This window comes from Oncorhynchus nerka, linkage group LG16, assembly GCF_034236695.1.
Source record: "Oncorhynchus nerka isolate Pitt River linkage group LG16, Oner_Uvic_2.0, whole genome shotgun sequence".
NCBI classification, from domain to species: Eukaryota; Metazoa; Chordata; class Actinopteri; order Salmoniformes; family Salmonidae; genus Oncorhynchus; species Oncorhynchus nerka.
In genome coordinates, this window is record NC_088411.1 from 5,661,474 (window position 1) to 5,687,573 (window position 26,100).

Consider the following 26,100-nt stretch of genomic DNA (forward strand, 5'->3'; position numbering starts at 1 on the left):
ACCTCGTTTTGTTTTAACGTCTTTGGTCTGACAGATGTTTACGTGACAACCAGAATGCATTGAATGATGTCAACAAACAACATCAAATTGTATTTGTCACATGTGCTTACAGTGAAATGCTTACTTACAAGCCCTTAACTACAATGCAGTTTAAAAAAAATAAGTGTTAAGTAAAAATATAAAAGGAAAAAACTAAGTTTAAAAAAAACTTAACAGCAGCAGTAAAATATCAGTAGTGAGGCTATATACAGGGGGTACCGGTACAGAGTCAATATGAGGGGGCACAGGTTAGTTGAGGTAATATGTACATGGAGGTAGAGTTAAAGTGACTATGCATAGATAATAAACAGAGAGTAGCAGAAGCGTAAAAGAGGGTGGGGGGGGACAATGCAAATAGTCTGAGTAGCCATTTGATTAGCTGTTCAGGAGTCTTATGGCTTGGGGGTAGAAGCTGTTAAGAAGCTTTTTGGACCTAGACTTGGCGCTCCGGTACTGCTTGCCGTGCGGTAGCAGAGAGAACAGTCTATAACTAGGGTGGCTGGAGTCTTTGAACATTTTTAAGACCTTCCTGGATGGTAGCGGGGTGAACAGCACATCGGGTGGTTGTTGTCCTTGATGATCTTTTTGGCCTTCCTGTGACATTGGGTGCTGTAGGTTTCCTGGAGGGCAGGTAGTTTGCCCCCGGTAATGCGTTGTGCAGACCGCACCACCCTCTGGAGAGTCAACATTCTATTGCAGTGTCTCAGTGTCTCAAGTCGGCTGTGTGTCATTGCTGGTGACACCTCAGCAAACGACCCCAGGTTTCCATGGTAAAACTGAGAATGATTAGAATGGTATTTCAGACACAATGTGCATCATTTAACAACCCCAAAGATGTGTGACATGAGCTGTCTGATATCACATTATGACTTGCCCCAGCATTTAGCCAACATTTGGCATTTGGCAGCTGCAGCCCACTTTAACTCTCACAGTGATCTCTTTTAGATTTCTAAAATAGATTCGATGGCAAAACAAAACCGGTAAAAAAAACTCACAAACTAACAAAGATAGATAGGGTCAGAAAGTGAAACAGACTCAAGGTAAGACCAATGTTTGCATAGATATGCTCAAACTTTGACACACCACCCACTTGACCCCGTCCTGCCAAGCAAAGGCCATAGAACGGTGAAGAAAAGGTCAAGGATCATCACACAGTGTTGCCATATCTGGTTTGGATTTCTAAGAGCAGGTTAGCCATGTTGTCACATGCTTGTGTGCCCCGAGGTTAACTTTCTGGGTTGCTCTTTCAGAACCTTCACACTTGTGGAACTTTATGAACTCACAGCTGGTTTACACTTTATATTAAATTTACTTAGCTGGTTACACTTTATATTAAATGAACTTAGCTGGTTACACTTTATATTAAATGAACTTAGCTGGTTACACTTTATATTAAATGAACTTAGCTGGTTACACTTTATATTAAATGAACTTAGCTGGTTACACTTTATATTAAATTAACTTAGCTGGTTACACTTTATAAAATATTTAATGAATTGAATGAATTATAAAATGTTCAGAAGTATTTATAAATGTTTAAATGCTTTTAATTATAAATGCTTATGAATTGTAATGCTGATAAATGTTTACAAATAATGAAATACTTAATAATAGTTTATAAACAAAGCAAAAAAAGAAACGTCCTCTCACTGTCAACTGTGTTTATTTTCAGCAAAATTAACATGTGTAAATATTTTATGACCATAACAAAATTCAACAACTGTCACATAAATTGAACAAGTTCCACAGACTAAAATAATTTGAATAATGTGTCCCTGAATAAAGGGGGGGGTCAACATCAAAGTAACAGTCAGTATCTGGTGACGCCACCAGCTGCATTAAGTACTGCAGTGCATCTCCTCCTCATGGACTGCACCAGAATTGCCAGTTCTCGCTGTGAGATGTTACCCCACTCTTCCACCAAGGCACCTGCAAGTTCCTGGACATTTCTGGGGGGAATGGCCCTAGCCCTCACCCTCCGATCCAACAGGTCCCAGACGTGCTCAATGGTATTGAGATCCGGGATCTTCGCTGGCCATTGCAGAACACTGACATTCCTGTCTTGCAGGAAATCATGCACAGAACGAGCAGTATGGTTGGTGGCATTGTCATTCTGGGTCATGTCAGGATGAGCCTGCAGGAAGGGTACCACATGAGGGAGGAGGATGTCTTGCCTGTAACGCACAGCGCTTAGATTGCCTGCAATGACAACAAGCTCAGTCCGTTGATGCTGTGACAGACCATGACAGACCCTCCACCTCCAAATCGATCCCGCTCCAGAGTACAGGCCTCGGTGTAACGCTCATTCCTTCGACGATACACGCGAATCCGACCATCACCCCTGGTGAGACAAATCCGTGACTTGTCAGTGAAGAGCACTTTTTGCCAGTCCTGTCTGGTCCAGCGATGGTGGGTTTGTGCCCATAGGCGACGTTGTTGCCGATGATGTCTGGTGAGGACCTGCCTTACAACAGGCCTACAAGCCATTTCTCAGCGTATTGCGGACAGTCTGAGCACTGGAGGGATTGTGCGTTCCTGGTGTAACTCGGGCAGTTGTTGTTGCCATCCTGTACCTGTCCCGCAGGAGTGATGTTCGGATGTACCGATCCTGTGCAGGTGTTGTTACATGTGGTCTACCACTGTGAGGGCGATCAGCTGTCCGTCCTGTCTCCCTGTAGCGCTGTCTTAGTTGACTCACAGTACGGACATTGCAATGTATTGCCCTGGCCACATCTGCAGTCCTCATGCCTACTTGCAGCATGCATAAGGCACGTTCACACAGATGAGCAGGGACCCTGGGCATCTTTCTTGTGGTGTTTTTCAGAGTCAGTAGAAAGGCCTCTTTAGTGACCTAAGTTTTCATAACTGTGACCTTAATTTCCTTCCATCTGTAAGCTGTTAGTGTCTTAACGACCGTTCCACAGGTGGATGTTCATTAATTGTATATTGTTCATTGAACAAGCATGGAAACAGTGTTTAAACCCTTCACAATGAAGATCTGTGAAGTTATTTTGATTTTTACGAATTATCTTTCGATGACCGGGTCCTGAAAAAGGGATGTTTCTTTTTTGCTGAGTTTACATGTTATTTTTATTTGTATTATTATTCATGAAAGTTATTATTAGCATGTAAAATAAAGCAGACTGACTGTGAGATTTGAGCAGTTAATTCAGCATTTCAGATGGAGGAAAACGGACAGACGGGTGTCAGCAGATAAGCATCAATCTGGTACGTTTTATCAAAAAGAGCAGTTTCAAGGAACATGACGCTTATGTGAATACCCAGCAAACAGGACGTCTGTGGACCACGACAGAACCTCCTGACATTCCAGGGAAATGGGATACCAAGTAATTTGCACAACTGAATGCATTCAACAGAAATGTGTCTTCCTCATTTAACCCAACCCCTCTGAATCAGATAGGTGTGATGGGGGCGTCCACATCATCGGCACCCGGGGAGCAGTTGTTGGTGGTTAACTGCCTTCTTCCTCTTTTATCTCCTTCTCTATCTCCCCCTCCTCTCTCCAAGCTCCACCTCTCTCTCCCATCTTCACAGACTGGACATTGACACATAGAAGTCAATACATTGCATTCAATGCAAAAACACGTGTCAATAGATTTGACACAAAATTCAATACATTGTAGCCTGGGTACCAGTCTCTTCAGCTAACATTCCACTCCCTGTACTTCATGTCATGTGCCAAAGAGACTGGCATTTTTGCCATCATATCATTAATGAGCTCTATGAGAACAGAGGACTTGATCCTGATTCGGCAACCCTTACAGCTATCCTCCAATCACAACGATTATGCAAATATTGGAACTCTTTCTCTTACAGTATTTTCTCTCCACAGAACACTTTTGGTATCTGGTTGCTATGCAACCATTTTTTTTGTTTGTCCAGTCTGTGAAAAGTTGCTCAGTCTAAATCCTCAAGCAAACTAAATATAGTTGAAGTCGGTAGTTTACATGCACTTAGGTTGGAGTCATTAAAACTTTTTCAACCACTCCACAAATTTCTTGTTAATTAACAAACTATAGTTTTGGCAAGTCAGTTAGGACATCTACTTTGTCCATGACAAAAGTAATTTTTCCAACAATTGTTTACAGACAGATTATTTCACTTTACATACAGTTTACATACAGTAAACTGACTGTGCCTTTAAACAGCTTGTAAAGTTCCAGAAAATTATGTCATGGCTTTAGAAGCTTCTGATTGACACCATTTGAGTCATTTGGAGGTGTACCTGTGGATGTATTTCAAGGCCTACCTTCAAACGCAGTGCCTCTTTTCTTGACATCATGGGAAAATCAAAAGAAATCAGCCAAGACCTCAGAAAAAAGTTGTAGACCTCCACAAGTCTGGTTCGTTCTTGAGAGCAATTTCCAAATGCCTGAAGGTACCACGTTCATCTGCACAAACAATAGTACGCAAGTATAAACACCATGGGACCACGCAGCCGTCATAACGCTCAGAAAGAAGATGCGTTCTGTCTCCTAGAGATGATCGTACTTTGATGCAAAAAGTACAAATCAATACCAGAACAGCAGCAAAGGACCCTGTGATGATGCTGGATGAAACAGGTACAAAAGTATCTATATCCACAGTAAAACGAGTCCTACATCGACATAACCTGAAAGGCCGCTCAGCAAGGAAGAAGCCACTGCTCCAAAACTGCCATAAAAAACCCAGACTGCGGTTTGCAACTGCACATGGGGACAAAGATCGTACTTTTTGGAGAAATGTATTATTGTCTAATGAAACAAAAATAGAACTGTTTGGCCATAATGACCATCGTTATGTTTTGGAGGGAAAAGGGGGAGGCTTGTAAGCCGAAGAACACTATCCCAACCGTGAAGCACGGGGGTGGCAGCATTAGGTTGTGGGGGTACTTTGCTGCAGGAGGGACTGGTGCACTTCACAAAATAGATGGCATCATGAGGAATGGAAAATTATGTGGATATATTAAAGCAACATCTTAAGACATCAGTCAGGAAGTTACAGCTTGGTCGCAAATGGGTCTTCCAAATGGACAATGACCCCAAGCATACTTCCAGAGTTGTGGCAAAATGGCTTAAGTACAACAAAGTCAAGGTATTGGAGTGGCCATCACAAAGCCCTGACCTCAATCCTATAGAAAATTTGTGGGCAGAACTGAAAAAGCATGTGCGAGCAAGGAGGCCAACAAACCTGACTCAGTTACACTGGCTCTGTCAGGAGGAATGGGCCAAAATTCACCCAACTTATTGTGGGAAGCTTGTGGAAGGCTATCCGAAACCTTTGACCCAAGTTAAACAATTTAAAGGCAATGCTACCAAATACTAATTGAGTGTATGTAAACTTCTGACCCACTGGGATTGAGATGAAAGTAAATAAATCATTCTCTCAACTATTATTCTGACGTTTCACATTCTTAAAATAAAGTGGTGATCCTAACTGACCTAAGACAGGGATTTTTTACTCGGATTAAATGTCAGTTATTTTTATCCTCCACTACACAAGAAGCAAGTAAATAGTTAGCTAGCTATGTGGTGTAGGAATGGGCGGATTTCCTCTTCCATCTAGCCGGCTGTTGTCTTAGGCAGCTCTATGGTAAGAAACGTCTCAGTTTCTGGAGCGAAAACCCTGTGCTACCCTGGGGTTCGAGTACAGGATATTAGGATATTGCCATTCTACATTAGCACATGGAGATTGATGCTGTTGTAGTCCATGTGGCCCTGCGCCCTCGCTGGGTCAAGGTAGTGAACGTTTTTGCAGGCTCTTTGCACTTCACAACTGGCTACGTGACTTTTCGCCTTGGATGTAACTTTTATAGACAACTTTGACTCCTGTTGGAAGCAGAGGATGCTCTATAAGGAAGATGAGATTCACCTTTAATCATTTTGGTGCCTGGATCCTATCCAAACATTACAAGGTAGTGCTGAGGCAATAGCAAATCAAGCTCCTCAAAGGAATTTACTCCCATTAAATCGTATCAAAAATTGTTTCACAATGAATGTAATTTGGGACAGTCTGAAAATATCAACGTTGGTTTGGTGTTGATAACTTTAACGGTGTAGGAGGAGATCTAAGATCTGGTCTAAGATAAGTTATTATATGTATTTTTTTCACCATTCAGGTTTTTTCCCCCTTGAAATGCATTGGGAGCTCATTTAAATATTGTTATAGTTCAAAAAGTGGAAATGCTATCAACAGAAAAAAAACTCAAGCAATCCGAGTTGGGCATTTGGAAGCTAGTTTTGTGTTAATAACTTAAACCGTTTAAGTTCTCAAATCTATGGAGAAGAAGAGAAAGAAAAATGAAAAGAAGAAGAATGAGTATGTAAGAAATCTAGAGTTGTGCTTTGCATTCAGAAAGCACACCTAATAATATGAGTATTGATGGTTCATGAAATGGACCTATTCCTTTCACTGAGGGAGAGAGGGTAATTGATATGTTATTGGTAGCCACCAGGGATCCTATGGGAAGAGAAAAGGCACAGTCTGGTATCAATAACCATGACAGTCTTGAGTTGGGGAGGAGTGAGCACTTTGGGGCAGAGGTCAGGTCAGATGAAGTGAGGAAGAACAGATATCACTAAGGTTCTGTCTAGCAACAGAGATGCAATGGCTGTTCAGATGTGTAGGAGGAGACTCAGCATAGGAGAAAGGGTTATATATTAGTGCTTGTGTGAATGTCTTTTGTCGATTCAGCTGTTCTATCCTTTGGAAAGAATAAACTTGGTTTAAGCATTCACAGTGCCCGCTGAGTTCTTACTCTGATAAGGAGGAATTGGCTTTGGGGGTGACCAGTAAAATATACCTGCTGGAATGTGTGCTATGAGTGGGTGCTGCTATGGTGACCAGTGAGCTGAGATAAGGCGGGGCTTTACCTAGAAAAGACTTATAGATGACCTGGAGCCAGTGGATTTGGTGACAAATATGAAGCGAGGGTCAGCCAACGAGAGCATACAGGTCGCAGTGGTGGGTAGTAAATGGGGCTTTGGTGACAAATCGGGTGGCACTGTGATAGACTTCATCCAATTTGCTGAGTAGAGTGTTGGAGGCTATTTTGTAAATTACATCGCCGAAGTCAAGGATCGGTAGGATAGTCAGTTTTACGTGGATATGTTCAGCATGAGTGAAGGAGGCTTTGTTGCAAAATAGGAAGCCGACTCAAGATTTCATTTTGGATTGGAGATGCTTAATATGAGTCTGGAAGGAGAGTTTACAGTCTAAGCAGACACCTAGGTATTTGTAGTTGTCCACATATTCTAGGTCAGAACCGTCCAGAGTAGTGATGCTAGTCGGGTGCGAGGGTGCGGGCAGCAATCGGTTGAAGACCATGCATTTAGATTTACTAGCATTTAATAGCAGTTGGAGGCTATGGAAGCAGTGTTGTATGGTGTTGAAGCTCGTTTGGAGGTTTGTTAGCACAGTGTCCAAAGAAGGGCCAGATGTATACAGAATGGTGTTGTCTGCGTAGAGGTGGATCAGAGATTCTCCAGCAGCAAGAGCGACATCATTGATATATACAGAGAAAAGAGTCGGCCCGAGAATTGAACCCGGTGCATAGAGACTGCTAGAGGTCCAGACAACAGGCCCTCCGATTTGACACACTGAACTCTATCTGAGAAGTAGTTGGTGAACCAGGCGAGGCAATCATTTGAGAAGCCAAAGCTTTTGAGTCTGCCGATAAGAATGCGATGATTGACAGAGTCAAAAGCCTTGGCCAGGTCGATGAAGACGCTGCACAGTACTGTCTTTTATCGATGGCGGTCCAGAGTAGTGATGCTGGACAGGCGGGCAGGTGCGGGCAGCGATCAGTTGAAGAGCATTCATTTGGTTTTACTTGCATTTAAGAGCAATTGGAGGCCAGGGAAGGAGTGTTGTATGGAATTGAAGCTCATCTGGAGGTTAGTGTCCAAAGAAGGGCCAGAAGTATACAGAATGGTGTCGTCTGCTTAGAGGTGAATCAGAGAATCACCAGCAGCAAGACCTACATCATTGATGTATACAGAGAAAAGAGTCGGCCCGAGAATTTAACTCTTTTCTCTGTAAACATCAATGATGTAGTAAAAGGGTCCAGGCCAATTGGCAAAATAGGTATTGGAGCCCAAGAAAATTGGCTGATGGACCTCTACAGCTAACAGTCCGATATGCTCTAGACAGCTAGTGGGCCGCGGCTAGCAGGCTAGTAGATGGGCATTCAGGGGGCGTTGCGACGGAGAAGCCTGTTGAAAACCCCCTCGGCCGGATTACGTCGGTAGACCAGTCGTGAAGGACAGAGACTTACATTGTAAAATATACAAAACCCAGTCAGTAAACTGTACAACATCCCTAAATCATACAGATGGGCCCAAAACAGCACAGATGAATTCCAAAAAAACAATCAGAGATTAAATTAAAGTACTATTGGACACTTTTTGGCAAAAATCATACCCTCACAGCATTGAACGAGTACATTTAACTGTTGAAAATATTAATTATATATTTAAAAGAACAGCAACAAAATCCCAATTGAAGTCAATTAAAAAGGTTTGCTGGTTTGACAAAGAATGCAAACTTCTGATGACAGAATTAAGGACATTTTCAAATCAAAAACATAAATATCTAAGCAACAAGTTTTACTCTTTGGATATTGAGACACTTAAACATTATAAGAACATCAAGATAAAAAAAAAAAGTGAACATACCCGAAAACAACTGTACATGGGAGTCCATAAATTCAAATTCTTTCTTCGACCATTGGAAGTCAACCAACAAACAAAAACCAGAAGAATTGGCAATCCAAAATGGAGTTAAATGGATGAAAAATTGAAAAAAAAACTATTTGCATTCCAATCAGTAGGCACAAGACAAGAGACCAAAGATATTGATGACAAATTGGAATTGATTATAAAAGAACCCAAATTAAATTAGATTTCACCATCTTTAACTAGGTTTCCATCCAACCTTTTTATGAGAGTAAAGTACATGCAGTGTTGGGGAGTAACGGATGACAAAAAACGGTAACTGTAATCCGTCTTCCAATGGTGCGTCTGCTGTCGGCATCCAAAGATGATCCAACTTGAACAAACACTTGGAGGTAAGGATGACAGTAGTGGTGTCGTCTACGGTGATACAGATATCACTTATTATTGATATCTACATAGCGTATTGATGTGAATCACACTGCTCCTCTCATTTAGCTATTTGCACCTTACGGATTGTGGTTGTTGTGGATGGCTGTTCACAAGTCTAAATGTGTATTTGAACCCAATAATGGTTGAATTCAAGAAGTTTAAACTGCCTATCAATCATTGTTTTTTAAACCAGTGGACAGCCAGTGAAAAAAACACTGATTCTTGAAAGATATAACTTCGAAATGCCCCATGAGAAACCAAAATGTAACCTTGTTTTTCTCCAATGTTTGTGAACATTGTAAATGTAAACAAACACTGCATAGCCTCATAACATGGTTAAAACAATCATGTTGATATCATGGATGGTCAATCCTTGCATCCATAGCCCTGTCTATTAATCTGAGATTGGTTACATTTCTCCAGGCCCGTCCCTCAGCTTTTTACCAAAACAGAGGCGGGGTTAAAAAAAAACTTGTGGATTTGTGGATTTGCCCTTTAAACAGCTGCATATTATCAAGATATCAAAGTGTCACCAACAAAAAGGTAAACAATAGGCCTATAGCAAATGCAGCATATGGAATTAATTTTTCACATGTAAATAGTGTAGTAGTGCTCAAAGCATGTCATTCCATGAGCACAGGATTTATTTTTTAACTCGACTCAATGAGCCCAATCAGTCCTCCATGACAACAAAATCATAAACAACAGAGTAGGGCTGGCTAATAAATCCTTTGTTTTGGGGTCATGCTCAGGTAAAACAATTTGGCTAATCTATACTTCCATATTTCCAATATATGGAATATAACATTTATTGGAAATAATAGAATTCTGATAGACTTCGGTTTTTAATGTAAATATATAATTTAATCATATATAGTATATAAATAGAAAGTGATGTGCTATAAGAAGCCTACATAACTAATCCATAAAGTAAAATGTAACGTCCATATGGCCAGCTTTGTAAACTTTAACATTGAGCAATAGATGTCGTTCAATTGGTAACATACATTTTTCTCTTCTTCTAAAGCCTCTTAAGGGGAAAGTAATCTAAAAGTAACTGAGTGTAATCAGATTACGTTACTGAGTTTGGATAATCCAAAAGTTACATAACTGATTACAATTCTGGACAGGTAACTAGTAACTGTAAAGGATTACATTTAGAAAGTAACCTACCCAACCCTGAGTACATGTAGGATAAAAATCTAATGACAGGCCTGATGGAAATAGAACATTTGCTGGTGATCTTTCCAAATATTGCTAAAAATAAATACGCTAGACAAGGTGGGATCTTTTTGTGTCTGTAAAATTAATTATTTCAGAAATGGCAGTGGAAATGCCTTTATGCGCAAATATTGATAAAATAACCATTCTATTGAAGTGAACTTAGTCATTCGATGATGTGGTGTGTGGTCCTCCCACTACGAATTGGGAAACCTTGCAGTTTATTAGGCTACACGTGTAAAAAAAACTTATGATGAACTTCACAGGGTGGTGAAAGTGCAAGGTGATCTTGATGTTCCTTTCCAATACATATCGAGGGTCTGATTCTGGTGACATCATGATCGATGGTTGACTGCCATTTGACAAATAAAATATACTCACTCTTATCCATAATAATCTCATCATGTAGACCAGCCTACCCGCACTGTATCTGAAAGCTGTTGACTAGAGCGCACATGCCAAGACCAGAGTAGACACATTTTGTCACGCCCTGACCTTAGAGCTCCTTTTATTTCTCTATTTGGTTAGGTCAGGGTGTGATTAGGGTGGGCATTCTAGTTTTTCGTTTCTATGTTGGTCTGGTATGGTTCCCAATCAGAGGCAGCTGTCTATCATTGTCTCTGATTGGGGATCATATTTAGGCAGCCTTTTCCCACCTGTTGTTTGTGGGATCTTGTTCATGTATTGTTGCTTGTGAGCACTGCATAGCTTCATGTTTCGTTTTGCGCTTTATTGTTTTCCGTGAGTTTCATTTAATTAAACATGTGTAACTCTACGCACGCTGCGCCTTGGTCCAGTTATTCCAACGTCCGTGACACATTTGCTATTTAACGCAAACGTTTTTGTGACAAAAGTATTGGTAGAGCTGAAAATGCAATAAAAACACATTGAATTTAGATTTTTATTTTTAAATGAAAAAGTACATTTTGTGTTTACTACATCATCACGGTGATTTTTATCCGCAACAAGTCTGTTTGGTGGAAACACACCACTAGTGAGAAAATTGACATATTTTCTTTATGTCGATTTTAGAATATTTGCATGAAAATATGTCACCAATTGGATGGAAACATAGCCAAAAAATCCTGTAGTCCTGATTGAATCTTAAACAATATGATTAAACACAGGTCTGAAAAATTTAATGTAGGTTATTTCCATGAGACTCATAACCCCTATCTTTAAGATTGGAGATACATTTGAACCCCACAATTACAGAGGTGTCTGTGTGAACAGTAACCTGGGGAAGGTACTTTGTAGTATTATACATTCTAGACTTTTTAACTCCCTTATTGAACACAGTGTCTTGAGCAAGAGCCAAATTGGAGTTTTACCTACTTCACAAACCACTGCCAAACCAACAAAGCCTCACGACAGCACTTGGGAAAACATTACAAAATCTAAACTTAAATGCTATTTGGCCGTAAACAGAGAATACACAGTGGCAGACTATCTGACCACAGTGACTGATAGAAAACTGAGGAAAAGATGTACAATGTACAGTGAACATAGTCTTGACAAGAGTGGTGATGTTGTTGGTCCATGACAAATCCTCTGTGATGTGGACGCCGAGGAATTTAAAACTTGAAACTTTCTCTACTGTAGTCCCGTTGATGTGGATCGGTCATGTTCCCTCCTCTGCTTCCTGAAGTCAAGGTTGTTATCATGAAGGTTGTTGTCATGGCACCACAATGACAGTTCACTTACCTCCTCCCTATAGGCTGACTTGTCATTGTTGGTTATCAGGCCTACAACCGTGGTGCCGTCAGAAAACTTGACGATGGAGTTTGTGTCGTGCTAAATCACGCAGTCGTGGGTGAACAGGGAGTACATCAGAGGACTGAGGACACACCCCTGGGGGGCACTGTCTTAAGAGTCAGTGTGGAAGAGGTACTGTTGCCAATCCTCACAACCTGTGGTTTGTTAGGGGAAATACCACAGTGTGCAATTATCGCAGCAAAATGTGTGACCTTTTGTGATAAGAAAACAAACACCAAAGTAAATTAAATCAAGACATATATGTATCTGTTTATTTAATTTCCCTTTCCATTTGTACTTCTACTTTTTATACAGACAGCATATGCTCTTGCACACACGTTAGCTTGCTGAGCGGGCCCTTGTGAAATGTGCTAATAGTTGAATTTGTCTGTGAGCAATTTTATCTTCATTTATAGGCTACAGACCAATACACTTGTTTTTGTGTTTGTTCCTTTGGCAATGTTAACATACAGTATATGCCAATATAGCCCATTGAATTGAATTGAGAGAGAGAAACATAGTTGTTTCTCTCTCTCTGACCACTGTAACCCAAAATTATGGAAAGCTTTGACCATGTGCAGACTCAGTGAGCATGGCCTTGCTATTGAGAAAGGCCGCCGTAGGCAGACATGGTGCTCAAGTAAGACAGGCTATGTGCACACTGCCCACAAAGCAAGGTGGAAACTGAGCTGCACTTCCTAACCTCCTGCCAAATGTATGTCCAAATTAGAGACGCATATTTCCATAAGATTACACAGACCCACAAAGAATTAGAAAACAAATCAAATTTTATCGATTGGGTGAAATACCACATTGTACAATCATAGCAGCAAGATTTGTGGCCTATTGCCACAAGAAAAGGGCAACCAGAGAAGAACAAGCATCATTGTAAATACAACCCATATTTATTTATTTCCCCTTTTGTAGTTTAACTATTTGCACATTGTTACAACACTGTATATAGATAGACATACCATGACATTTGAAATGTCTTTACTGTTCATGTATTATCTATTTTACTTGCTTTGGCAATGTAAACATATGTTTCCCATGCCAATAAAGACCCTTTGAATCAAATTGAATTGAGAGAGAAAACCGATGGAGATGAATGCAATAGACCTATGTGTACACTACTTGAAGCATATCTATGTGTCAATCTCATTGAATGCTTTCAGGTATGAAGGTAAGACCCAGATGCAGACAACGTCGCATTAACAATAGTTTAATATTCCAACAGGGGCAGGCAATAGACAGGTCAAGGCAGGCAGGGGTCAGTAAACCAGAGGTAGGGCGAAGGTACAGGTCGGCAGGCAGGGTCAGGGACAGGCAGAGTGGTCAGGCAGGTGGGCTCAGAGTAAGGACAGGCAAGGGTCAAAAGCGGGAGGGCAAGAAAAGAGAGACTAGAAAAAGCAGCTGAGACACAAAATGCTGAGACACAAAATGCTGGTTGACGAACAAACAAAATGAACTGGCAACGGACCAACAGAGAACACAGGTATAAATACACAGGAGATAATGGGGAAGATGGACACCTGGAGGGGGGTGGAGACAAGCACAAAGACAGGTGAAACACATCAGGGTGACAAATGCAATGTATTAACTTAGGCATCATGTCTCTAGGGGTCAATATTGTGGGGCTAATCTCCCTCCCATTGAATTCAAAGTATTTGCATAAGCGTCATGTTCCTTGAGGCTTATCTTTTTGCAAAATTATACCAGATTGATGCTTATCAATGATATCGTGCGGAAAAGTATTCGTTTTTTACAGGGTAAAAGTCATAACCCATCAAAAGGAATCTAATTTGAATAGGCAGTACCAAAGTAGAATCAATCCCGATTCAAACTGTGGCAGGATAATTCCTATGTGTGGTTTCCATCTTTTGAAAAGATGCAGAAAATAAACCTTGGCAACACATTACAACACAAAGTCAACAGGTATAATGCATTACGATGTAGTTTTAACATGTCATAAGCATGTATGAGCCCTTTATAATGTTTTATAATCATCTCAGTTGAACATTTGTTACATAGACAGATATAATATTAACATGTCATAAGCATGTATGAGCCCTTTCTAATGTTTTATAATCATCTCAGTTGAACATTTGTTACATAGACAGATATATAATATTAAGCTTTATAATAAGACATAGAGGCGCATACATACTTATAACAAGTAATAAGTATGTAACTGTGTTACCGAAGTGTTAGAGAGCATCTCAGCTCTTTCCGCCTCTCTTCCATAGATTTAGCTTCGTATTCCCCTCTTTTTACTCCTATGTGGTCCTGTGTGGCTAGTTGGTAGAGCACGGTTCTTGCAATTTAATGAGCATGGCATTTGCAACTTAATGATCGTGGGTTTGATTCCCAGTGGGATGAACCATATTGAAATGTGTGCATGCACTACTGTAAGTTGCTTTGGATAAAAGTGTCTACTAAATGGCATATATCATATTATTTTCTATTACTATGTGCACCAACTCTTATCTGTTCTCCTCCCCATCCTTCTCTCCTGCGCACTATCTCATTCCTGTCACCCATCAAATCACTCTTTGCCCTTTCCGCGATAACATGGGACGCTTAGCTGCGTTACTACGTTTTTTGTAAGTCATCGCCCTTCTCTGGTTGCGTGCTGTTCTTATTTTAGCCAGGCAGCTGACATATGAGAGGTCACACCGGGAGGATAAATAGTGGCTCAGGCAGGCCAGGAGGTTGTCGCAAACTTTAGTTGGATCTTCTCTCCTCTCTTCTCCCGGCTCTCCTACAACCCTCGAAGGTAAAGGAATCAAATAATATCTTAATAAGTCAAATCAAATGTTATTGAGGCTCAGGCTGACTGTACTTTATACTTTAATATATTGCTCATGCAGTATGAGTGTGATATCTAATTGAAAGAGGAACTTCTATGAGACTGCAAGAGCCAATGCTCGAGTAGGATTTTCAGCAGCATTGTCGTTATTATACAATCAATGATGCGTCAATGCTAACAAAATGATTACGCATTAGACACATCACTATGCTCAAAACATTCATACAAGATTGATCTCTTAAATGCTCACTCAAGTTAGCATACCATAATGTTGCTTTGCTGCATTTGGTATCATTGCTCCATTGCTTTACGCCTCCTTAGACCATAGCTTTTGCTCACGCTGTTAAATGTTTTAACTTAGCCTATACTGTACTTAATAACTGTACTGTACTACAAATACTGCACAGAATGAATTCTCTATATAGCTCTGTCAAATCAAATCAAAGTTTATTGCTCTTAGTTCTGAAACCTCCACACTGAGTTAGCATCTGGAGGGGCCTGCACACACAGTACTTTTTACACCTACATATGTTTCAACGTTTATATTTGGTTTAATTGGATTGATTGGTACTGTAACAAGACGGGGTTTGGATAAAGGAGGGGTAGTGTGGAGGGGAAGGGAGCACCCAAAGGAAAGGTCAGGGTTAAGAGAGACTAGAAAATCAAAAAGGTCATTCATATGCCCCGCAATATGCAACTTTTCAGGGAAGTCAGGAACCAATATACTCAGGCAGTTAGGAAAGCTAAGGCTAGCTTTTTCAAACAGAAACTTGCTTCCTGTAGAACTAATTCCAAAAAGCTTTGGGATACTGTAAAGTCCATGGAGAATAAGAGCACCTCCTCCCAGCTGCCCACTGCACTGAGGATAGGAAACACTGTCACCACCGATAAATCTATGATAATCGATCATTTCAATAATCATTTTTCTACGGCTGGCTACGCTTTCCACCTGGCTACCCCAACCCCGGCCAACATCTCAGCACCCCCTGCAGCATCTTGCCCTCCCCTCCCGCTTCTCCTTCACCTAAATCCAGACAGCTGATGTTCTGAAAGAAACGCACAATCTGGATCCCTACAAATCAGCTGGGCTAGACAATCTGGACCCTCTCTTTCTAAAATGATCCGCCGAAATTGTTGCAACCCCTATTACCAGCCTATTCAACCTCTCTTTTGTATCGTCTGAGATCCCCAAAGATTGGAAAGCTGCCGCGGTCATCCCCCTCTTCAAAAGGGGGGGACACTCTAGACCCAAACTGTTATAGACCTATATCCATCCTGCCCTGCCTTTCTAAGGTCTTCGAAAGCCAGGTTAATAAACAGATCACCGACCATTTCGAATCCCACCGTACCTTCTCCACTATGCAATCTGGTTTCCGAGCTAGTCATGTGTGCACCTCAGCCACGCTCAAGGTCCTAAACGATATCATAACCACCATCGATAAAGGACAGTACTGTGCAGCGTCTTCATCGACCTGGCCAAGGCTTTTGACTCTGTCAATCATCGCATTCTTATCGGCAGACTCAACAGCTTTGGCTTCTCAAATGATTGCCTCGCCTGGTTCACCAACTACTTCTCAGATAGAGTTCAGTGTGTCAAATCGGAGGGCCTGTTGTCTGGACCTCTGGCAGTCTCTATGCACCGGGTTCAATTCTCGGGCCGACTCTTTTCTCTGTATATATCAATGATGTCGCTCTTGCTGCTGGAGAATCTCTGATCCACCTCTACGCAGACAACACCATTCTGTATACATCTGGCCCTTTTTTGGACACTGTGCTAACAAACCTCCAAACGAGCTTCAACACCATACAACACTGCTTCCATAGCCTCCAACTGCTATTAAACGCTAGTAAATCTAAATGCATGGTCTTCAACCGATTGCTGCCCGCACCCTCGCACCCGACTAGCATCACTACTCGGTTCTGACGGTTCTGACCTAGAATATGTGGACAACCACATGCTCCAGCAGGTACATTTCACTGGTCCTCCCCAAAGCCAACACATGCTTTGTCCGCCTTTCCTTCCAGTTCTCTGCTGCCAATGGCTGGAACGAATTGCAAAAATCTCTGAAGCTGGAGTCCTGTATCTCCCTCTCTAAATTTAAGCATCTGTTGTCAGAGCAGCTCACTGATCGCTGTACCTATACACAGCCAATCTGTAAATACAGTTGAAGTCGGAAGTTTACATACACTTAGGTTGGAGTCATTAAAACTCGTTTTTCAACCACTCCACAAATTTCTTATAGTTTTGGCAAGTCGGTTAGGACATCTACGTTGTCCATGACCGCGAGGTGGGGGGGTGGGGGGGGGGGGCAACCAAATATCTGCTACTTATCTGTCTGTATGCACTTCTGTGTATCTCAAGCCCTCTTTCTCACCTCAGAACACGCCATGTTAACCGGTGTCTCCTGCCTTTTCCCTTCCCTTTAGTCAAGATGCCTCACGCATTCCCCTTCCTCACTCCTGACCAGAAGAAGGAGCTTAGTGACATTGCTCACAAGATCGTCGCCAAGGGCAAGGGAATCCTCGCCGCTGATGAGTCTACCGGTATGCAAAGCCTGGCAAAAATCTTGGTTGCCCACACAGGCACACTATAGAATGAAAAGTCACACATGCAGAGACATACTCATAATCAGAGCAACTTCCGCGTTGAAAAATGTATATAAGATAACGTTTGCTCTATTTCATTCTGCGAATCTAATCCTCACTCCCTCTCTCACTTTCCACCCAACAGGCAGCGTTGCCAAGCGCTTCCAGAGCATCAACACTGAGAACACAGAGGAGAACAGGAGACTGTACCGTCAGCTGCTCTTCACCGCTGACGAGCGCGCCGGTCCTTGCATTGGTGGTGTCATCTTCTTCCACGAGACCCTGTACCAGAAAACCGATGCCGGCAAGACCTTCCCTCAGCACGTCAAGTCCAGAGGCTGGCTGGTAGGCATCAAGGTTGACAAAGGTGTCGTCCCCCTCGCCGGAACCAACGGAGAGACCACCACCCAGGGTAAAGAGGAAGAATAGAACATCTGTGGGATTCACAATTCATCTAAATACATACAGTACAACAACAACATACACGCAATCAATGCGACATACAATCAATCCCATTTGTTTATCAAGTCACAAAATGCCTGAATAGTATTCCAACCTAGATACAATACACACATACAATACAACACCTTTACAAAATACTCTCCCATACTCATCTCTTTTTTCTGTCCCTGCCTCCATCCTTTTCTCCTTCAGGTTTGGATGGCCTGTATGAGCGTTGCGCCCAGTATAAGAAGGACGGTTGCGACTTCGCCAAGTGGCGTTGTGTGCTGAAAATCACCTCCACCACCCCCTCTCGCCTTGCTATCATGGAGAATTGCAATGTCCTGGCCCGTTATGCCAGCATATGCCAGATGGTAAGAATCACTCGAGCCCTCAGTGGTCTTGTTAAATCATTAGCTTAAGTAGTTAACAAGCAGTGTCAACAATTGCAAGTTTGTGTATTCAATTCCCCCTATGGGCCATAAGTTACCTTCGAATCATTGACTCTCTGTATACATGTGGGTTGCACTATATTAACTTTCATGAAATAAGCCATTATAAATGTATTAAATGCTTATAAATTATTCATAAATTATTACAAATATTATAAATACATACCTAAGTGTTATTAAAAGTGTATAAAGTTAGTACCAGAACCAAGCAACTCTTTTTTAGTTATTTTAAAGATATGAACACTACAGTATGTTTTGTCATGAGTAAGGTACAGCAGATTTTCTGGTATGTGCCTGGCCTTACTTGGTGGCTCAGTGTGTAGTGCTATCAGTGAGATATTAAGATAAAAGAATAGAGTCAAATGTTTGGACACACCTACTCATTCCAGGGTTTTTCTGTATTTTTACTATGTTCTACATTATAGAATAATAGTGAAAACATCAAAACTATGAAATAACACATATGGAATCATATAGCAACCAAAAAAGTGTTAAACAAATCCAAATATATTATATATTTGAGATTATTCAAAGTAGCTACCCTTTGCCTTGATGACAGCTTTGCACACACTTGGCATTCTCTCAACCAGCTTCATGAGGTAGTCACCTGGAATGTACAATTTTCTACAATGTAGAAAATAGTAAAAGTAAAGAAAAACCCTTGAACGAGTAGGTGTGTCCAAACTTTTGACTGATACTGTATGTCAGTTAAATATCAGACAAGTAAATAACAGTAATTTCTGATCTCTTCACAACCATAGTTCAGAGACATCGGTTTAGCCAGGACTGCTCATTGTTGTAGGTCCCATAATCCTAGTAAAACAACACACACATATTACAAATCACACATTGGAAAATCACAATCTTAAAACACAGTTTCTCTGTTTGTTTTATTGAATATATAGCTGTAGAGGGATAGAGAGGAAAGATAGAAGAGCCACCACTAAGGTCCCACTGTTCTGACTGTTAACTGTCATGATCAATGACATGCTCTGTTGGCTAAAAGTGTATTTTAGTAGTCATTAACTCTGCCCTCTGCTAGCACGGCATTGTCCCCATTGTTGAGCCCGAGATCCTCCCCGACGGTGACCATGACCTGAAGCGCACCCAGTACGTGACTGAGAAGGTCCTGGCCGCAATGTACAAGGCTCTGTCCGACCACCACGTCTACCTGGAGGGTACCCTCCTGAAGCCCAACATGGTCACTGCTGGACATTCCTGCTCACACAAGTACACCCACCAGGACATCGCCATGGCCACCATTACCGCCCTGCGCCGTACCGTGCCCCCAGCAGTCCCTGGTGAGCGGCCGACAACACACTGAATACAGCCCAATATACAGTACAGCACGATACACTTCTACATTTCTAAACTTTCAGCTTCACCCACTCACACGCAATGTTATCACACATTTTCACAAACACAAAAACTCGCCCTCTATGACTATGGCACTTTCATATACAGTGTTCAGTTACATTATTATATACAGCATGTTATTAAATATTTCACATGCAAATGTAGACACAACAATTTGTTGATGTATCTTTTTTCAGTAGTTTTTAAAAAATAAAACAACCCCTCTCCTTACTCGCTTCACCCACAGGCATCACCTTCCTGTCCGGTGGCCAGTCTGAGGAGGAAGCCTCCATCAACCTGAATGTCATGAACCAGTGCCCCCTGCACAGGCCATGGGCCATTACTTTCTCCTATGGCCGTGCCCTCCAGGCATCCGCCCTTAAGGCATGGGCTGGCAAGCCCGGGAACGGCAAGGCTGCCCAGGAGGAGTTCATCAAGAGAGCACTGGTACGAACAAAAAAAAATATTTTTTCCATTTATTTTCATATATTTTGCTTATATTTTATATGTGATTATTTATAGCTGTATAGAGGCCACATCCCACTGGGCACAGACGTCAAATCAACATCTATTTTACGTTGATTCAACGTAATTTCATTGAAATGACAAGGAAACAACGTTGATTCAACCAGTGTGTGCCCAGTGGAATGTTTATAGTATGGATGTATAGGAAGTCACAATGTACAGTATATTCCACACTTCAAAAATATCAGCTGAAAACAAGTTGATGTTGTGCTTCTTTCATTCCACAGGCCAACAGCCTGGCCTGCCAAGGCAAGTATGTTTCTTCCGGAGACAGCGCCGCTGCTGGAGATTCACTGTTCGTGGCCAACCATGCTTATTAAGCATGGACACTCATCAGCATCCCTCTCCTAACCCTCCCTACAACCCCCTCCCCCACCATGGGGAGTGCCATGTTGTTTCTGGTACCTCCTAAAAGCCGTCTCTACTCGACCCTCTGCGACACCACTTGTTTGATACATCGATACGGAAAAAATTCAACGCCAACCTTTCTTTGGGCTCTTGCTTCAGAGAGAAGATTCAAAACAATTAAAGTTCTGCCTCCATTCCCTTAAGGTGAAATGATTTCCATCATCATGTTTTTACCCAACATGCAACATTATTCCTTAGTCTGTAACACCTAACTAATGTAATGTTTGTACTGGAGCCTTGGAATAAAGTATTTTATCCAACAATGTGTTACTTTGCTTCCTTCCTTATTGCATATCATTGTAACTCTGAAAAAACTGACCTTACATCATTGAACATCCTGCTCGACTCAATGATCACTTCCTATTTATTTGGAATGTACTGTTGGATGTCGGTAAATATTATCATAGAAACAAGTATTATGCAGACAGCGTCGAATTAACGACAGTTTATTAATCCAGCAGGAGCAGGCAAAAGAGAGGTCAAGGCAGGCAGGGGTCAGTAATCCAGATAGGTGGGGCAAAGGTACAGGACGGCAGGCAGGCTAAGGGTCAGGGTAGGCAGAAATGGCCACTCCGGTATCTAAAGCATCGGCCTACACCACAAACTGACGGGAAGGTCAGGATGAACCAAGACAGGAGCAGTGGTTGAGGTCCCGGAACGACCGGTCAGTGGCAGAGGACCACATGAATGGAACCTTGGTAGAGGTGGCAGAGTTGTAAAGAAAAAGCCATATCTCTGACTGGCCAATAAAAATAAAAGATTAAGATGGACAAAAAGAACACAGACACTGGACAAAGGAACTCTGCCTAGAAGGCCAGCATCCTGGAGTCGCCTCTTCACTGTTGACGTTGAGACTGGTGTTTTGCGGGTACTATTTAATTAAGCTGCCAGTTGAGGACTTGTGAGGTGCCCTTTTCTCAAACTAGACACTAATGTAGTTGTCCTCTTGCTCAGTTGTGCACCGGGGCCTCCCACTCCTCTTTCTATTCTGGTTAGAGCCAGTTTGTGCTGTTCTGTGAAGGGAGTAGTACACAGCGTTCAAAGAAATCTTCAGTTTCTTGGCAATTTATCACATGGAATAGCCTTCATTTCTCAGAACAAGAATAGACTGACAAGTTTCAGAAGAAAGGTCTTTGTTTCTGGCCATTTTGAGCCTGTAATCGAACCCACAAATGCTGATGCTCCAGATACTCAAATAGTCTAAAGAAGGCCAGTTGTATTGCGTCTTTAATCAGAACAACAGTTTTCAGCTGTGCTAACATAATTGCAAAAGGGTTTTCTAATGATAAATAAGCCATTTAAAATGATAAACTTGTATTAGCTAACACAACGTGCCATTGGAACACAGGAGTGATGGTTGCTGATAATGGGCCTCTGTACGCCTATGTAGATATTCCATTAAAAATAATCAGTTTTCCAGCTTCTCTCTATTTCTCTTGCCTCTCCATTTTGGAAGAAACTGTTCAACTGTTGTCTTTCTCTCTCTTTGAAGTCAACTACTCACCACATTTTATACACTGCAGTGCAAGCTAGCTGTAGCTCCTGCATTCAGTACTAGATTCATTCTCTGATCCTTTGATTGGGTGGACAACATGTCAGTTCATGCTGCAAGAGCTCTGATAGTTGTCATAATTACTATGTAAGTCTATGGAAGGGGGTGAGAACCATGAGCCTCCTAGGTTTTGTATTGAAGTTAATGTACCCAGAGGAGGACAGAAGCTAGCTGTCCTCCGGTTACACCCTGGTGCTACCCTACAGAGTGCTATTGAGGCTACTGTAGACCTTCTTTGCAAAATAGTGTGTTTTAATCAAGTATTTGGTGACTTGATTATATTTAGTATAGTTTGATCTAAAAGTGGGGTATAGAGATGAGGTAGTCATTCTTAAATCATGTTAAGTACTATTGTTGCAAACAGATGTGATGACCCTCCCACTCTGCCAAATTCTCTCTCTTTGCTCTCGTTTTCCTTAATAGGATGTTGGTGGGCGGACCCGGGACGGTCGTCAGCGAAATGGGACACACCTGGGCTCGGGTGTGTCCCAGGAAAAATGCACCTCTTCCCCATTCATTGAGGAGGCTCTCTCCATGCAGACACAGATTTTGGTTGGGGCATTTTTGATTGTTTGCGGTGGCACCTTCAACACCCCTCATTATTATTAGGCTTAGCGACGTGTTTCACTTTGGAATACGTTGGGCATGGTTTTTGTCTGTGGACTGAGCAGTTGTCTCGTGGGCACATCCGTGGCTTGGGGAAATCTGCCAGCATGCTGGGTGGTTTATTTCCTTGCCAGTGGGCTACAGTGCGTAATTACCCACCGCAAATCGGCACAAAGACTAGGGTTGAGTTACTGTAGGTTTTGGGGAAGCTCCATATATCTCATCTCTCGTGGTGCCCAGTGTGATTGTCATTTCTCTGGTTGTGGTCTGGTGTGCTCAGCAGAGGGGAAGAGCGAGATTAATTTTCTTTTCTTGTGACTATGGTGTCTTATGTAGACGAGTTCATTTGCTTTCCATCAGAGGGACTGTTTGAATTATGTACTAAAGAACAGCTGTTGAAGATTGCTGAACACTACAAGGTTGAAATTAGTGATAAATGTCTCAAATTCTATTAGGTTGATATTGAAAGCCAATCTGATGGAGAGTTGTATTCTTGAAGTCTACTGAGGACTCGCCGTCTCCCTGTAGTGTTACAATGGCCGCTCCATCTGTTAGTCCTAGTAGTCGTCTTTTTGAACAGCAGAAAGAACTGCTTCTGTTACAGCTAGAGCATGACTGTGTAAAATATGAGAAATAATTGGCATTTAAACAGAATTCGGAGCTTGCTAAAAATCAAGCAGCAACAAGGGTGGCTAGAGCTGGTTAGGGAAGGAAAGCTCTCAGGAGAGTTTGCTCTGGGAAAGTAACCCAGATGTACCTAGGGGTCACTCTTTTGGTTGTGGCCTGGACACATTTGATATTGTTGGGAACTTACGGTTGTTGCCTAAATTTAATGAAAAGGACCCTGACACTTTCTTTTCATTGTTTGAGTGTGTTGGTGACGCTAGGAGTTGGCCTGATTCTGACTGCACTTTAATGTTGCAGTGTGTGTTGACTGATAAAGCGCAGGAAGCATATTCAGCTCTTAGTGTACACGACAGTGGCAGCTATGATAAGGTTAAAACGGCTGTTACAGATTTATGAATTGGTTCCTGAGGCTTAACGCCAACGATTTAGAACTTTAAAAGGGATGATAAACAGACTCATGTTGAGTTTGCGTGAGAATTATCTTGTTTAAATCGCTGGTTCCGCCTCTGCAGTCATGAATTTCCAAGGCCTCTGATCTGATTATGTTAGAGCAATTTAAGGACACAATTCCTGATCGTATAGCCATGTACATTAACAAACGAAAAGTAAAGACTGTTGCTGAAGCTGCGGTTTTGGCGGACGAGAATGTTTTGACTTACAAAAGTGTCTTTGCAGAGCCCCATACAAGGAATGAGTGGGGGCATTCGGAGAGATTTGGGCCTCGCTCACTGAGTTACTTTGGTTCACGGGCAGAGTTCTATTCAACTAGGGTTGAGCCTGACTCCTGTGGTAAAGCTGACTTTGGTTAATAGTCACTACTGTCAAGGTTCAGGTCATTGGAAAAACTACTGTCCAGTTCTCCAGGCTAGGGGTAAATTCAGTACGTGTGTTTAAGTTAAATCTAAGCCTACGGCGTTGACTGCGCCTGTTCCACATCAGTTCACTCCTGGCACATTGTCTCATGCCCAGGATCATGTGAAAGTCCATATTGACCCAAACTATTTACTTTTCATTACAGAGGGTTTTGTGTCTGTTAGGAAGTAAGGGCCTAGTGCCAGTGAAGATCCTGAGGTTCTAATGAGGGGAATAGGTTTGAACACTGTCGGTTCCATTGCATAAACTGATGTTGGATTGTGTACTGGTGAAAGGCGAGGTTGTTGTGTGGGTGCGTCCTTCATTGCCTATTGAGGGTATCGACGTTATCCTTGGGAATAACTTGGCTGGTGAGCGTGTATGGCCTGTCGTGTTTGGTTTCCACTATCCCGTCTTTTATAGGTATTCCTGATGAGCTTGCAGTGTTTCCCCTGAGGTGTTCTCCTGGTGAAGTGACGCGTTCTGAGTCGTGGTGACCTGGTCACTGCGCCGACTAACGAGAATACCACAAGTCCTTCACTGTTTCCCTGTTATCCCGTTATCTGTAACCCGCTCAGATCTAATCAATGCGCAACGGGATGACCCCACATTAGAAGAGTTCCGTGACCAAATTGTGCCTGTGGAACAGTTGGGAGATGTCGCCCATGGCTATTTTCTCCAAGAGGATGCCCTGATGAGAAAGTGGGTGTCTCATGGTAGTTTTCTGGGGGAGGTGATTAGTCAGGTTGTTGTACCAGTTTTGTGAGCTTTGTGAGTTGGTGTTGACAACTTTCAACAATGACGTTGCTGGATGTATGGGTGTGAGGGAAAACCTTTGACCTCTTGTCATTGCCAAGAAAGGGTATATAACAAAGTATTGAGAAACTTTTGTTATTGACCAAATACTTATTTTCCACCACAATTTGAAAATAAATTCATTAAAAATCCTACAATGTGATTTTCTGGATTTTTTTTCTCATTTTGTCTGTCATAGTTGAAGTGTACCTATGATGCAAATTAAAGGCCTCATCTTTTTACGTTGGGGAACTTGCAGAATTGGTGGCTGACTAAATACTTTTTTGCCCCACTGTATATGGCAAAGTAAACGATCCCGGGTAAAAATGGCACATTTACAAAGAGGGAAAGACGTAGGAGGACTATCCGTACCAAACTTTAAATTGTATTCCCAGACACAAGCATTTCACCAAATCCTAAATTGGTTTAGACATTATTCTTCTGCGCCCTAGCTGAGTATAGAGAAATATGTTGTCTCATATTGCCCTGGAAGAGGTGGTCTTCACTGAAATATCTGTTAAACAATGTAAACTAGGCTTTGGTCCTATTAGTCACATCAATTCTATTAGGTGCAAAATGTGAAACCAATGTAACTGGGAATCAAAATGGCATAATCTAATATTTTACAATGATGTGTGATCTGGAGGGTGGTCTTTTGCATCCCCCAATGGTACAACTGTGGAATCTGTACCCTTACTGATGTCATGGAATGGTTTGATAACATGCCGTGATTTGAAAGATACATACACATTACCAGTTCACTTCTTTTTTTTCTATATTTACAACTTAGCTCAGCTATGCTGGCTATGGAGTCCCTTGGGAAACCCAACTACCAAAACATCCAATGATGGAATTCTTAAATAATTTCTGGGCTACCGAAAAAACTGCTCTGTATATTAATACCTTTTGGCTCATATTCTGAGCTAGTCATTAAGTATGCCCCACAGATCTACAGAGGTTACTCAATTATGT

The 26,100-nt window shown here is 41.8% G+C and overlaps 1 protein-coding gene across 1 annotated transcript; it reads left to right on the forward strand.

Annotated features, from left to right (window-relative positions):
* The first annotated feature begins 14,784 nt into the window (after positions 1–14,784).
* LOC115127546 (fructose-bisphosphate aldolase A-like) lies at positions 14,785–20,963 on the forward strand. The gene is made up of 7 exons (XM_029657160.2): positions 14,785–14,895; positions 17,356–17,472; positions 17,660–17,926; positions 18,169–18,329; positions 19,450–19,708; positions 20,011–20,210; positions 20,516–20,963. The coding sequence occupies exons 2-7, from the start codon at positions 17,361–17,363 to the stop codon at positions 20,606–20,608; spliced, it is 1,092 nt and encodes a 363-aa protein (XP_029513020.1). The 5' UTR covers positions 14,785–14,895; positions 17,356–17,360; the 3' UTR covers positions 20,609–20,963.
* Positions 20,964–26,100: the final 5,137 nt, after the last annotated feature.

Bases quoted from the DNA above. Each gene is read 5' to 3' on its own strand.
- LOC115127546 (XM_029657160.2), top strand. From the start codon at position 17,361: ATGCCTCACGCATTCCCCTTCCTCACTCCTGACCAGAAGAAGGAGCTT. The intron at 17,927-18,168 runs GTAAAGAGGAAG...TTTCTCCTTCAG, and splicing joins CGGAGAGACCACCACCCAGG to GTTTGGATGGCCTGTATGAG. The intron at 19,709-20,010 runs GTGAGCGGCCGA...CTTCACCCACAG, and splicing joins CGTGCCCCCAGCAGTCCCTG to GCATCACCTTCCTGTCCGGT.